Here is a 15,516-nt window from a genome sequence, read left to right as displayed (position 1 = left end):
TGTCCCCCTCTCTGTGGCTCTGGCCAACGTGGGGAAACAAGGCCGCAAGACAGGAAAGGGGAAAGGCAGAAGGGGAGGTGGTGGCAGTGGTGCCGCTAAATTGAAAATAAAATAGAAAAAAGCCAGGTCAGTTATGGGGGCTGGGAAAGTGGAGGGGGCTGTCGGTGGAGATCAGGCGTAAAAAGACAACACTGGAGGAAAGGGAACACCAGGCAGCAGGGCAGGCCAGGGGCGGGATAGGATGTCCACGGTGTGCTCACTCATCATCATCATCATCATCATCATCAATCGTATTTATTGAGCGCTTACTATGTGCAGAGCACTGTACTAAGCGCTTGGGAAGTACAAGTTGGCAACATATAGAGACAGTCCCTACCCAACAGTGGGCTCACAGTCTAAAAGGGGGGAGACAGAGAACAAAACCAAACATACTAACAAAATAAAATAAATAGAATAGATATGTACAAGTAAGATAGAGTAATAAATATGTACAACCATATATACATATATACAGGTGCTGTGGGGAAGGGAAGGAGGTAAGATGGGGGGATGGAGAGGGGGGCGAGGGGGAGAGGAAGGAAGGGGCTCAGTCTGGGCTCATCTTATAGAGGGGTGGTTCTGAAACCAATCCTAATTTATAATCGATTAATCAGTGATTTATTAAGCACTTACTGTGCAGAGCACTCCTCTATATGCTTGGGAGAGTACAGTACAGTTGTGTTTTGTTTTGTTGTCTGTCCCCCCTTTCTAGACTGTGAGCCTGTTGTTGGGTAGGGACCGTCTCTATATGTTGCCGGCTTCCCAAGAACTTAGTACATTGCTCTGCACATAGTAAGCGCTCAATAAATACAATTGAATGAATGAATGCGATCCCTGGCTTCCTGTCTAGCCAGGAAGACAGACAATAAAAATAAATGACCAGAAAGGGATGCAGATCTGTTTTGTTAATGTACCATGTGATACAACCTTACACAATGCAAGCATATTTTAGAGTAACATCACTTGGTGGATAATGAGATGGTGGCTATTGAACACTCACACACAGACACACACACACTCATTAGAATTTCTATTCTCGGTTTTTGTTTTTAAAATGGAGATGAAGCAGGGTGAAGGATTGTCAGATGTGTACCCCTTGTCTCCACCCCATCACCTTTCAGTAATCAGGGCAGGCTTCTCAGCGGAAGGTTCTCTTTGCTGCGTGGGATCCAATGTACTGAAAATGTCTAAACCTTTGGGAGCAGGGATAGTATTCTCATTTTGGGCAGGGAACATGTCCATTAATTCTCTTGTTCTCTCCCAAGCTCTTAGTACAATGCTGTACACATAGTGAGCTCTCAATAAATGCCATTGATTGATTGATTAATGTTGCCAACTTGTACTTCCCAAGCGCTTAGTCCAGTGCTCTGCACACAGTAAGCACTCAATAAATACGATTGATTAAGAGCTTACTGTGTGCAGAGCACTTTAGTAGTAATATTAGTAGCATTTATTGAGCACCCACTTGGTGCAGTGCTCCTTTCTATGCACTTGGGAAATGCAGAATAGCAAAGTGTCACGTTCCATGCCTACAAGTGGACATAATAAATAATAATAATTGCGGTATTTGTTAAGTGCTTACTACGTGCCAGGCACTGTACTGAGTGCTGGGGGAGACACAAGGTGACTAGGTTGGACACAGAGCTCCTGTCCCACAAGGGGCTCACAGTTTTAATCCCCATTTCACAGACGAGGTAACAGAGGCACAGAGGAGTGAAACGATTTGCCCAAGGTCTCACGGCAGACTGGTGGCGGCACCGGGATTAGAACCCAGGTCCTTCTGACCCCCAGACCAGTGCTCTATCCAGTTGACCACGCTGCTTCTATATGGACATATATACAGAAGGGCTAAAGAGAGTGTAAATAAGTTCACGCGTGCTGTATTGGATGGGAGGAAATATGAGGTCACTTCCAGGTCCAGTAGGTGCGATTCACAACACCTTTATTAAGTGTTCCCTCTCCTCCCTTGCCCCACCACTTCCAGGTCAGCTCCTTCCCTAAATAAAACCTTTGTAGTGCCTGGGGTGGTCTCTGCCAGGGAGTGGGATGGCATCTCTCCAACCAGTGGATTGGGCCCCAGAGAGGAGGAGGAAGCAGCAGAGGGTGGGACCTGCTCTGCTGACGGCTGTAGAAACGGCCCCTCTTCCCCAGAGCCAAGCAGGACATGACTCAGAAACCACGAGAGGGGCCTAGATCTTGCCTGCAGCCACTCCCCAGAGGAGTGTGGCCTAGTGATAGAAAGAGCTGTGCTGTGCCACTTAACCTTTCTGGGCCTCAGTTCCCTCATCTGTAAAATGGAGATCAGCTACCCGCCCTTCCTCCATCTTAGCCTGAGCGCCCCAGTGGGTTAGGGTTGGTGTCCAAACTCCAGTGGTCTGCACAATGCTTGCAACACAGTAAGCACTGGGGTGCACACAATCTGCATCCTAAACCTCTAGACGGTAAACTTGTTGCGGGTAGGGAACACGTCTATCGAGTCTATATGAGAAGCAGCAAGGCTTAGTGGACAGGCCTGGAAGTTGGGAAGGTCTGGGTTCTGATCCCAGCTCCGTCACCTGTCTGCGGTGTGACCTTGGACAAGTCACCTCACTTCTCTGGGCCTCAGTTACCTCATCCGTAAAACGGGGATTAAGAGTGTGAGCCCCATGTGGGACAGAGACTTTGTCCAACCTGATGAACTTGTATCTATCACAGCGCTTGGCACATAATAGGTGCTTAACAAGTACCATAATTATAAGCAGCGTGGCTCAGTGGAAAGAGCCCGGGCTTTGGAGCTGGAGGCCATGGGTTTGAATCCCGGCTCCACCACTTGTCAGCTGTGTGACTTTGGGCAAGTCACTTCACTTCCCTGTGCCTCCGTTCCCTCATCTGGAAAATGGGGATTAAGACTTTGAGCCCGCTGTGGGACAACCTGATCACCTTAGAACCTCTCCAGCGATTAGAACAGTACTTTGCACATAGTAAGTGCTTAATAAATGCCATTATTATTATTATTATTATTCGAATCCCGACTCATCCACATGTCTGCTGTGTGGCCTTGGGCAAGTCACTTCACTTCTCTGAGCCTCAGTTACCTCATCTGCAAAATGGGGATTAAGATTGTGAGCCCCACATAGGGCAACTTGATCACCTTGTATCCCCCCCAGCGCTTAGAACAGTGCTCTGCGCATAGTAAGCACTTAACAAATGCCATTATTATTATTATGGCGCTCTCCCAAACACTTGGTATAGTGCTCTGCCCACAGTAAATGCTCAATAAATACTATTGATTGATTTATATAACCGCCACCATTATTGTTATTAGAATCGATGATGACCGTTTGGGTGCCGAGAACCCCGGCGGGGACGTATGTCAAAGCTGGGTTTGATAAATAAATGAGAGCGGAAGCTAGGGAAGGCCCTTCTCTAGAGCAGCAGATGCTTGAGGATCAGGCCGATGCTGCTCTCTGTCTCCCAGGCCCATTCCTCACTTTGAAAATCAAGCCAGACACTGCAGGTTGAGGGATGGATTAGGGCGAATGACGTTCCTGCCTACAAGTCTTCCCCTGCCAACAACTGGTGAGGAATATTCAATCAATCAGTGGTATTTCTTGAGCACTTATTATGTGCAGAGCACTGTACTAAGGACTTGGGAGAGTATCAAGTGAAGCGACACCAATATCTGATGCCTTCCTTCCCTCCAGCAGCCCAGCCTACCAGCGTGATCTGTGTGCCCCAGACCACGGGATGTGGGCTGATGCCACTTGCTCTCTGCGTCTCCCCCCCGCCCCACTGGACAGTCAGCCACGCGAAAGAGCAGCGTGGCTCAGTGGAAAGAGCCCAGGCTTTGGAGTCGGAGGTCATGGGTTCAAATCCTGGCTCTGTCAGCTGTGTGACTTTGGGCAAGTCACTTCACTTCTCTGGGCCTCAGTTACCTCATCTGTAAAATGGGGATTAAAACCGTGAGCCCCCTGTGGGACAACCCGATCACCTTGTAGGCTCCCCAGTGCTTAGAACGGTGCTTCGCACATAGTAAGCGATTAATACCATAAAAAAAAAACCTCCCCAGGAACCGGTACTGATTCTTTCATTCATTCATTCATTCAATCATATTTATTGAGCGCTTACTGTGTGCAGAGCACTGTACTAAGCACTTGGGAAGTACAAGTTGGCAATATATAGAGATGGTCCCTACCCAACAACAGGCTCACAGTCTAGAAGATTCTCTTCCACCCCACTGAGAGGACTCCTGTCTTTTACCACCCTGACAGGAAAGAGAACAGCATTTTCAGCACGGGGCCTCAACAAAACCATAGAAAAGCCGATGGCTGCTATAGAGGTCATGGTGGCCATGGGTTTGCCTTGGTCTCTGAGCCACACTGTAAGCTCCCTGTGGGCAGAGATCATGTCTGTCCTATTTGAAGGGAGAGGACGTTCCAGGCCAGAGACAGGACGTGGGCCGGGCGAGATGGAGGCACGGTGAGAAGGTTGGCACTAGAGGAGCGAAGTGTGCGGCCTGGGTTGTAGGAGAGAAGCGAGGTGAGGTAGGAGAGGGCAAGGTGATAAAGTGCTTTAAAGCCAAAGGTGAGGAGTTTTTGTTTGATACGGAGATGGTTAGACAACCACTGGAGATTTTGAATAGGGGGATGACATGTCCTGAATGTTTTTGTAGCAGCAGAGTGAAGCCTGGACTTCAGCGGGGAGAGACGGGGGATTGGGAGGTCAACAAAGAGGCTGATGCAGTAATCCAGGCAGGATAGGATGAGTGATTGTATTAATAATAATAATGATGGCATTTGTTAAGCGCTTACTGTGTGCAGAGCACTGTTCTAAGTGCTGGGGAGGATACAAGGTGATCAGGTTGTCCCATGTGGGGCTCACAGTCTTCATCCGCATTTTACAGATGAGGTCACTGAGGCACAGAGAAGTTAAGTGACTTGCCCAAAGTCACACAGCTGACAAGTGGCGGAGGCGGAATTTGAACCCATGACCTCTGATTCCCAAGCCCATGCTCCTTCCATTAAGCCACGCTGCTTCTCTGGTGTTAATGTGGTAGCGGCTTGGATGGAGAGGAAATGGCGGGTTTTAGCGGTGTTGTGAAGGTGGAGGGATGTTGAGCATTTACTGTGTGTGGAGCATTGTACAAAGCGCTTGGGAGGGTACAGTATAACAGAGTTGGTAAACCCGTTCCCTGCCCTTGCTTTACCTGGATAATTGAGAACACAGGATTTCTCTCCAGAGTTATTTAGCTCCTTTTCCCGTGCTACACATCTTTGTACTCTGAAGATCTGGCCTATCAGTGTCTTTAGAGGAAAAGCTGTGTGACTTCATTTAAGTAGGCACCCTCTAGATTGTAAGCTCTTTAAGGGCAGGGAACATGTCTACCAACTCCGTTGTACTGGAGTATCAAGCGCTCAGTACAGTGCTCTGCACGTCGTAAGCCCTCAATAAATACCACCGATTGATTGAGCCTCTAGCCCAGCCCCTGCCTTCCCATTGCTGGTCCATCCCGCATACTGGGACAGTTCTTTACGTTTGATTAGCTTTAGATTGCTCCACAGCTCTTTCTCTTTCTCTCCCCCCAGGTGAGGACTCTCAGTTCGAGATGGACATTTAAAGCGCCGGACCTCAGAAGCAATAACCCTTCAGCCAGTGGACTCTGCTCAGAGGAGCGTTCGCCAAAGCCAGGCATCATGAGGAATGCCTTCCTGGGGGTGAGGGTTGGGGGGAATGAAGCCGAGTCAGCATCCTTCCTCCTTTTCACTCAGGGCAGCCACTCCCCCACTTCCAAGCCAGCACCAATTGGCAAACCCACAGCTACATCAAGATCGCCCACGAATCCCTGCTCCCGAAGGCCAGGAGGCAGGGGAGCTGCAGGAGCTCTTGCAAATGATAATCATTCTTTTGGTTTCTTTCTGTTTCAACGTCTGTCCCCCCGCCCCCTATAATCAGCAACAGCCCACGCTCAAGGCCACCAGAACAAAGGGAGGAAATAAGAAAAAGGCAACTGCGGGCTTAAGGCTGAGAACCTTGAGAACTTCTAGTCTCAGCTGCCAGTCGCCGAGGCCTATTGCCAGTTTGTCTTAGAGGGCCCGGCTCTCTCCTTGCCAAGTTCTAGTATTGGCACTACCTCTAGGATCGGGATGGGATTTCCCCTATTGGATCGAGAGGTGGGAAAGGTAAAGTTGAAGGCCAGGGGCTATCATCCACATTAGAAGGGGCCTCCATATGAGGAGCCCTCCCAAGTCAGGATGCTCGTCCTCTAGACTGTAAGCTCTTTGTGGGCAGGGAACACGTCTACCAACTCTGTTATATTGTACTCTCCTAAGTGCTCATTACAATGCGCTGCGGACAGTAAGCGCTCAATAAATATGATTGACCGATTGTAACAAAAGCTGGCAGTTGTTACTCTAGCCCTCAGTGAAGTTCGGTGCCAGGAAACTGAAGTGAGAACTGGCCTCTCTCAGGAAACTTTTTGCGCTCCCATTCTTCAAGCCAAGTCTCAGGGGTCAATCTCATAAACCCCCAAATTGAGTGGCCACCGATAGCACCCAAGGAAACCGTCCACCCCTCTGTTGACCTGGAATAAGCTGCTTACGTTATGACGTTAATCAGAACCTTGCGTGGAAATCCACAGGGACACACTGCAGGAGGACTCCTGACCTCTTCTCTTTGCTCCAGAGCCATTACATTCCCCCAGGTGCCACTTAAGACACTGGACATAAAGACATCTGGTGCGGTACTGATACCCAACAGGTAAGAGACCTGCTGAAAATCAGTCTGATGATCATCCTATACGTAGATGCACCTCTGCAAACTTGATAAAATCAGTAATTTCCTCCTGAAAAAGGTGTACCCAGTGGCTATGGTGTGGTAAGCTCTGGCCTGGTTGGGTTCTTCAGCTCTAACAGGTAACTGCTCTAAATGATTCTCTTCTCCCAGGGTACAGACAGAGAAAGCAAAGCCAGGGGAGCCCTGCCTATAGGATCAAGGACATAACTGGAAAACAAAACAGAAGTTTGCCAGGTTTCAGTTCTGAGAATATAGAGCTGCTCCTTTAGAGGGAAGGAGGTGTTTTTCTTTTCAAGGAAACAGAATTTTCAGGGAGATACGCAATGACTGAGGGATAGTGCTCAGGGCCCAACTGGCAGAAAATCATAGAATCCAAAATTTCAAAATATTGAAGACTTTGAGACTCGAAAATTGAGGGGAAGTTTATTGCCGCTCCAGTTTTAGAAAGTACGGTACCTGTTTTCAGTCTTTCATCTGACAAGAATGATACAAGCATTATTATTCCTAGGTTGAGAGGCAAAGCGCTAAGAGAATGACATGAGGAGCAGTGTAGCGTAAGTGGAAAGAGTCTGGGCCTCAAAGTCAGAGGACCTGGGTTCTAATCCCAGCTCCACCATGTCCCTGCCTTGTGACCTTGGGCGAGTCACAACTTTTCAGTGCCTCAGTTCCCTCATTGGCAAAATGGGGATTCTATACCTGTGCTCCCCTCTCTCCCCATCTTAGAACATAAACCCTGGCAGGTACCTAATTATCTTGTGCCCTGGCACTTAGAACTTAATAAATGCCATGATTATTATTATTACTAAGACTTGAAAGCAAGATGGGCTGGAGGACAAGCAAAAGGTCCTCTGACCACTGTGCATGCAGCTTTATTTACTGACAGATCCATTAATAATAATAATGATACTTGTAAATAATAATAATAATGTTGGTATTTGTTAAGTACTTACTATGGGCAAAGCACTGTTCTAGGCACTGGGGTAGATACAAGGGAATCAGGTTGTCCCACATGGGGCTCACAGTCTTCATCCCCATTTTACAGATGAGGGAACATGTATCATCATTAATCATCATCATTATTATGTTACCATCATTACTATTATTGTTGTTACTTTGTGCCAAGCCCTGTTCTAAGCTTCATTCCCTGTCAAGTCCTGACCAACTCATACAAATACCAGCCCATGAGGCTACTTCCCATATCCTTGTGAGCCAGCCTCTATATTCTGTACAATCTGTGCCCTTTCACTTGGTACACATTTCCGATTCTCTCCCTTTAGCCCCAAGTGATTTGTGAGGAAGAGGCAGTAAACAGACTGAGAGCAGTAATAATAATAATAATGATGGTATTTGTTAAGGCTTACTATGTGCAAAGTACTGTTCTAAGCGCTGGGAAGGTTACAAGGTGATCAGGTTGTCCCACGTGGGGCTCACAGTCTTCCCCCCAATTTAAAGATGAGGGAACTGAGGCCCAGAGAAGTGAAGTGACTTGCCCAAAGTCACGCAGCTGACAAGTGGTAGAGGTGGGATTTGAGCCCATGACCTCTGACTCCAAAGCCCCTGCTCTTTCCACTGAGCCACGCTGCTTCTCTTTAGCCCCAAGTGATTTGTGAGGAAGAGGCAGTAAACAGACACAGAGCAGTAGTCACTCTTGCCTGTGCCACGGGGCCTCGGGCTTTGCGATAGTCAAGTAGCAATTATTTTTAATATTCCTGATTAGCTCTTTGGAGATGGGAGTACTGGAGAAGCAGCGTGGCTCAGTGGCAAGAGCCCAGGCTTTGGAGTCAGAGGTCATGGGTTCAAATCTGGCTCTGCCAATTGTCAGCTGTGTGACTTTGGGCAAGTCGCTTCACTTCTCTGGGCCTCAGTTCCCTCATCTGTAAAATGGGATGAAGACTGTGAGCCCCCCGTGGGACAATCTGATCATCTTGTAACCTCTCCAGCGCTTAGAACAGTGCTTTGCACATAGTAAGCGCTTAATAAATGCCATTAAAAAAAAAAAAAAAAGGGCCAACCAGGCCCATACATGGGGCTAGAACCAGGCAGCTAAACCTGGGAGGGCTGGTCTGATCCTGCCATACAGCAGGAAACCTAATCTACTTTACTACCACCATATTGACCACTGAATCAAAGACTGACTTTTTTCCCCTCTTATCCTTTCCCTTTTATTATCCCACCGAAGCAGACAAGAGCACGGAGGTCATGAGATGGCCGACAGATCTGGGAAGCTCGGCCTGGCACAAGTTTCTTGCTTCCCTTTACAGCGCATGCAATTTATCAATTGCATTTATTGAGCACTTACTGTTTGTAGAGCACTGTGCTAAGCACTTGGGAGAGTACAATATAACAGAATTGGTATTCTCTGAAGTCAGTCAGGTGGATGAACCAAATTAGGAAAGGTAGAAAGGACCATTCACTATCCCTCCTTCCTCAAAGAACAGGTTCTTGGAACCATTTCAGAGTACCAAGAGGGCTACTATATATCGTCCCTGGTAAGTGTGGGGAGGGCAAAAAAGAAGATTGGGTTTGGCTACCCCCAAGTGATGTGAACTTTGAGAGAAAAGGGAAGTGGAACAAAAGTGGGTAGGGTGAGATGGAGTGCCATACACTAGAAATGATGAAACATGGCACTCAGAAGCAACGTGGTTTAGTGGCAAGAGCCCAGGCTTGGGAGTTAGAGGCCATGGGTTCTAATCCCCACTCCACCACTTGTCTGCTGTGTGACTTTGGGCTAGCCACTTCTCTGGGCCTCAGTTATCTCATCTGTAAAATGGGGATTATGACTGTGAGCCCCACATGGGACACCCTGATTACCTTGTATCTACCCCAGTGCTCTGCACATAGTAAGTGCTCAACAAGTGCCAACATTATCATCATCATCAGAAGTTGTTCATGCAAAAGGGGTAGTGGGCTCCAGGGTGGGTTCTATAAATTGAGGAATGATATGTTTGTAATAGGACTACTAAAAAGACAGTAATGTTTGATGGAAAGCATAGAAGTCAAGAAGGGCAACTCCTACACTTCTTCCAAACATCCTTGTCACTGTTGGAGACAGTGTGATCTGACCCACTAACAGCATTCATCATTTAAGAGTGCAGCTCAGTTTGACAAGTTTCACAGTAACTCAAAGCACTATAAAAGGCTACCCAATACAAGCCATGTGGTTTTTAGGCACTTAACCATCAACAAGAGAGACTTTTGCCTCCAGAAGAAATATTCTCTCTGCTTTATCCTAGGCACATTCCCAAGCCATAGGTCCTTCAGAGGACTAATTTTAACTGGTTTAGCTGGAATATTTGCAGCCATTCCAAAGTTGGTGTGTAATGAGACAATTGCTAAAGTCCTCATACTCAAGCATTTAAAGGTCATTAGAACAGAAGACCAGGAACGGCAGAAGAATACAGTTCTGCTGGAGAAGGAAAAAGATGTTTCCTAGTTTTATTGTGGCAAAGGACATGGATTCCAACTACACTTTTAAAGCAGCATGGCTTCTTTAAAGCAACAAGAGTTCTAAACTCCTTGCACTACTGAATACACTAAAAATGGATGCCACATTGAGTAGGATTAAAGTTTTATTGATTTTGATACACACATTAGATCAGAGTACAAACAGAAAGCACCTGGAAGCGGGTAGCACTTAGGGCTAGCAGCAGCTGCTATAAAAACTGGAAGAGAACTCCCGCTTTTGGTGGATGGGGATCAAATCTACAGGGTTTCTTTTTAATCTCCCTCTTCCAAAACTTGCTTCTTCTCCCATTTTTGAATCCATCTCCCACATCTAGGACCCCATACTCTGCTGAAGTTTACACATTCTAACAAGGATCAAAACAGCAGTATTTGTAGATCATTGAGGAGTTTCCTTGTGCCCTCGCCTAGGCTAGTCACCCCAAGTGGCTGCTTTTGGGGCACTCCTAGGCTCTCTGGTGATGGGATTAGACACAGCCACACTCCTCCACCACCATATCCTCCATGTAATGGATTGCCATGCTGTGGTCCTCATCAGTGACGATCAGGTTTTGGGGGCTCATCCGTATGGGTACACAAGATGGTGTGCTGACTGCGGAGGTAGGCTGTAAGTGGTGCAGCAGGCCCTATGGAGGGGGAAGACAGGACAAGATTAAGAAGCATTCAACTTAACCTGTGGAGGAGTCTATGGCATCCTGAGAAAGGGAGGAAGTATGGGGAGCCCACTTGTGCTGAGGATCAGTCCCATTAAAGATGTGAGATGGGGGCCAAGTGGTCAGGCTCCACTTAAAAGGTTACCATACTGCTGTAAGGGAACTGGGTGGGGTGGGGAAACCAGTTGGTTCTCCACTGGCCTGGGATTTAGTTATCCTTGGAGTTGGTCTCCTTTCAAAAGGGACTTTCCTGATTGTTGCTCGCACTGCTTGTCTGAAAGGTTCCATAGACTAAACCCAGTCCTGAGTTTCTGGTAAAATATTTATCTAACCTGAGCTCTCCATTCCTCTTCTCCCACTCCCTTCTGCATTGCCCTGACATGCTGTCTTTAGAGAGGGTAGTGTGGCTTAGTGGAAAGATCACTGGCTTGGGAGTCAGAGGTCGTGGGTTCTAATCCCAGCTCCGCCACTTAGCTGTGACTTTGGGCAAGTCGCTTCACTTCTCTGTGCCTCAGTTACCTCATCTGTAAAATGGGGGTGAAGACCACATGGGACGACCTGATTACCTATCTACCCCAGCACTTAGAACAGTGCTTGGCACATAGTAAGCGCCTAACAAAAATCATTGTTATTCATCCCCATCCCTTCCAGCCCCACTTATGTACATATCTGTAACATTTAATTATACAGTATTTGTTCTATGTGCCAGGCACTGTACTAAGTGTTTGGGTGGTTACAAGCAAATGGAGTTGACAGTCTCTATCCCACTTAGGGCTAACAGCCTCAATCCCCATTTTCCAGATGAGGTAACAGGTCCAGAGAAAGTAAGGGACTTGACAAAGGTCATACAGCAGACAAGTGGCAGAGCTGCAATTAGAACCCATGACCTTCCGATTTCCAGGCCCAAGCTCTACCCACCACCCCAGGCTGCTCCCGTACATCTGGGAGAAGGTTTAAGGGATTCTTTGGAACCAGAAGGGACATTTCTTGCCCGGAGCCCCGCTGAAAGGCTACATCCAATCTGAGGAGGTTCATTAAGGACCCGCGAAGGTGGAGATTAGCATGAGGAAGCATCTTTCCTTACCATGATCATGGCATAGTTGTTGTTAGAGTGCTGAAGTGGCGTCGAGCAGGTCCCCTGGCATCGGTAGGCATCAAAAGACTTGGGCGCCAAAACCCATTTGCCCCACGGTATCTGGTTGAAGTCCACGACCATGTTCACCCGCCGGCAGGAGCCTTCGTCGTGGGACAGCTGGCCGGAGTCCACGTCTTCTTCCTCAAGGCCCGGAGACTCCCGTTTCACCCTCTTGGTACGCGACTTGGCGGGACCTGCCATCTGAGCTACTCGGATCATAGTGGGTCGGGTAGAATGCTTGGAAGCCACCATCAGAGTGACCATGTTACTCTTGGCGGCCACACAGTCTCCCAGGATGGCGTGGTTGACCATGCCAGCCGGGAACTGGCCGTTTACCCACTCCCCCTTCCCTTTGAGCAGGTCGTGGAGCTCTCCCCAGTAAACCAGGAGGCAGCTGACATCCAGCACTATCAAGCTGCTCAGGCGGGCAGAAGGGAGCTTTACAGGGTAGGAGCCTAGCAGGAACCAGCCCAGCCCCCTGCGGGGATCCTGGAGCTCCAGGGTGAGGTGGGTGGCTCGAGGACCCGCCGGCACTTGGGCCCACAGCTTGACTACCGGTCGAACCCCTGAAATGGGAATGGCCTCAAAGGATATGTTCCAGTGATGTCCCACTGGTTGGAAGCCTGGAAGAAGAATAAGAGAAGAGCACCTTGGGTCGTAGTAAGTCACTCTTTAAAAACAAACAAACAAAAAAAACCCCACTTCTTCCCACTTGTTTCCCCCTCTTTTTTTAAAAAAAAAAAAAAACTGGTATTTGTTAAAAACCACTTACTATGTGCCAAGCACTATTCTAAGCACAGGGGTAGCTACAAGTCAATCAGGTTGGACAGAGTCCCTGTCCCAAATGGGGCTCACAGTCTTAGTCCCATTTTCCAGAAGAGGTAAGTGAGGCTCAGAGAAGTTAAGTGACTTACCTAAGGTCACAGCAGACAAAATTAGAACCCATGCCCTCTGACTCCCTCCCTCTTGCTGCTAGGCCACACTGCTTCTCAAAAGTCTTTTTACTTTTACATTGACCACTGGATCAAATAATAATAATAACAATAATGATGATGGCATTTATTAAGCACTTACTATGTGCAAAGCACTGTTTTAAGTGCTGGGGAGGTTACAAGGTGATCAGGTTGTCCCACGGGGGGCTCACAGTCTTAATCCCCATTTTACAGTAGCATTCCTTCCCCCCCACCCTGCAATTTATCCTTTCCCTTTTACTATCCCACTGAAGCAGATAAGAGCAGAGTCCTTGAGATGACCAACAGATCCTGGAAGCTCAGCGTGGCACAAGTTTCCCCCTCATCTTTTCACTTAGTTTCCTAGCCAGTTGGTGCCTTGCTCTAACCACTGCCAGGATCTCACTTCCCTTCCCAAGGCTAAGTTCAGAAACCAGGAAGGCCTGGAACTCAGGATAGAGCCTTGTTCTGGTCTGAAGTTGCTCCATTTAATAATGGTATTTAAGTGCTTACTATGTAGCAAACACTGTATTAAGTGCTGGAGTAGATAGTCAGGTCCCACAGTCTAAGTAGGAGAGTGAACAGGTACTGAATCCCCATTTTGCAGGTGAGGGAGTTGAAGCAGGGAAGCAACTTGTCCTAGGTCACACAGCAGACAAATGGCAGAGTCAGGATTAGAACTCGAGTCTTCTGATTCCTAGGCCTGGGCTCTCTCCACTAGGCCACACTCGATCTTGGATAAGAGTCACTTCTACCCTTTGTGCTTGTTTTGCCACAACTCCAAGATGGAAAACTAGCTAAACAAATTTTAACACACATTCCGGTCACTAGCCAGTTTTCTGTGCTTTCCTCCCTTCAGCTATTTAGCTTGAGGGATTCGTCCTTTCCCCACATTATGTTTGAGATTTTAAGTTCAGTTCATGCAAACTTAAGGAACGTCATCAGTCAATAGTACTTGAACACTTACTGTGTAAGAGCAATCTAGTGGGCACTTGGGAATACAGTAGAGTTTACAGACGCATTCCCTTCCCACCAGGGGCATTACAGTCTAGAGGGGCTGACCAACTTTAGAAATAAGTTACGGCTCTGTATATGATTAGGGAACATCGCTTGAGTTCTCTCTGTCCAAGTCATTTAACTTCTGTGCCTCAGTTACCTCATCTGTAAAATAGGGATTAAGACTGAGCCCCACGTGGGACAACCTGATCACCTTGTATCCTTCCCAGCACTTAAAACAGTGTTTTGCTCATAGTAAGCGCTTAACAGATGCCGTCATTTACAGCGCTTAGAACAGCGCTTTGCACATAGTAAGCGCTTAATAAATGCCATTATTATTATTACTACTACTACCAGTCAGGAATTCAGCTTTCTTATATCATAAGGCTGTTTTTTTGTAGAACCCCCAAACTGAGGAAGACTGATGTAAGAGTCAACACCCCTACCCCCTCCATTTCACACAGTACCATGTCTAGACAGTCAGAACAAGCCCATTGTTGGGTAGGGACCATCTCTATATGTTGCCATTTTGTACTTCCCCAGTGCTTAGTATAGTGTTCTGCACACAGTAAGCACTAAATAAATATGATTGAATGAATGAGCAGTCTCTTACTCTCTCAATGCTCCATTCAAGATATGTAGTGAACACACATTTTGCCAGAACACGACCCAACTTCCCCTCCCTCACTATCTTGTTACATAAGTCCTGGAGCTTAACCATCACATTCGACACATCTTGAATTGTTTGCCACTCAGAAGAAAAGCATGTAGCAGGGACTATCTCTACCACCTTTGTTATCTTGCACCCTCTCAAGTACTTAATAATACAATGCTCTGTACACAGTAACCATTCGGTAAATACCATTAATTGACAGGGCTTACGTCTCCCAATCACCCGGGGAAAAAAAGCACCTTACTTTTTGCCACAAAGAAAAAACCTTCACTGCCACCTCTCAGGGGAAATCCTTTCCTTGAGCCACGACCTGCAGGACGAGTTGCAGAAGAGGAGGAGGAGGAGGAATCCTGCAGTAGCTCCTTCCAAAGGTCTACACCCGAAGGTTTAGGCTGAGAGGAGTCCCCGGCTTCCAGCAGATCAGGTAACATGCACCAAAGGCTAAAAGCCAAAAGCCCAGGACCAAAGCACCCCATAGTGTTGCCAAATAAGCCCATGGCCCACTGGAATCAGTGGTGCTGGCACCAATATGGCTTATAAATACCTCTCTGGTCAGTTGGTGGAACTCCACCCCTTTCCTCCCTCCCTCACAGAAAGGTTTTTTTGGCAATGAAACTTGATTGGATCCAGGTGTATTTTCACTCCCCAGGTTCTATAGAGGCCTGATATTCCACCCTGACTTCAACAGGGAGACTTCAGGTGCAGGTTATAAAATAGGGAGGGATTAGCCCCCTTAGCAGGCAGTCACCAGATGTGGCTGATACTTGTTGAAGATGCTTAGTGTTTGGTTGCTATGCCTGGCTTCAGAGCCTTCTTCAATCAATCAATACTAGCAGG

At 47.5% G+C, this 15,516-nt stretch overlaps 2 protein-coding genes across 2 annotated transcripts in view; one reads left to right on the top strand and one right to left on the bottom strand.

Annotated features, from left to right (window-relative positions):
- Positions 1–6,911, top strand: part of EIF4EBP1 (eukaryotic translation initiation factor 4E binding protein 1) — a 30,175-nt gene extending 23,264 nt beyond the window's left edge. The window contains exon 3 of the mRNA XM_038747337.1: positions 5,604–6,911. Coding sequence (XP_038603265.1) covers positions 5,604–5,635 — 32 coding nt within the window. The 3' untranslated portion in view covers positions 5,636–6,911. The remainder of the gene's footprint in view (positions 1–5,603) is intronic.
- A 3,545-nt stretch (positions 6,912–10,456) lies between these two features.
- On the bottom strand, positions 10,457–15,208 carry LOC119928629 (nodal homolog). Its single transcript, XM_038747072.1, has 3 exons — positions 14,924–15,208; positions 12,010–12,683; positions 10,457–10,898 (listed from the first exon to the last, which is right to left on the bottom strand). Exons 1-3 carry the CDS (start codon positions 15,174–15,176, stop codon positions 10,740–10,742), a joined length of 1,086 nt encoding a protein of 361 aa, XP_038603000.1. The 5' UTR covers positions 15,177–15,208; the 3' UTR covers positions 10,457–10,739.
- Between the last annotated feature and the right edge of the window lie 308 nt (positions 15,209–15,516).

Source organism: Tachyglossus aculeatus, chromosome 5 (assembly GCF_015852505.1).
Source record: "Tachyglossus aculeatus isolate mTacAcu1 chromosome 5, mTacAcu1.pri, whole genome shotgun sequence".
In the NCBI taxonomy this organism is placed as follows: domain Eukaryota; kingdom Metazoa; phylum Chordata; class Mammalia; order Monotremata; family Tachyglossidae; genus Tachyglossus; species Tachyglossus aculeatus.
This window is presented reverse-complemented; position numbering and strand designations above follow the sequence as displayed.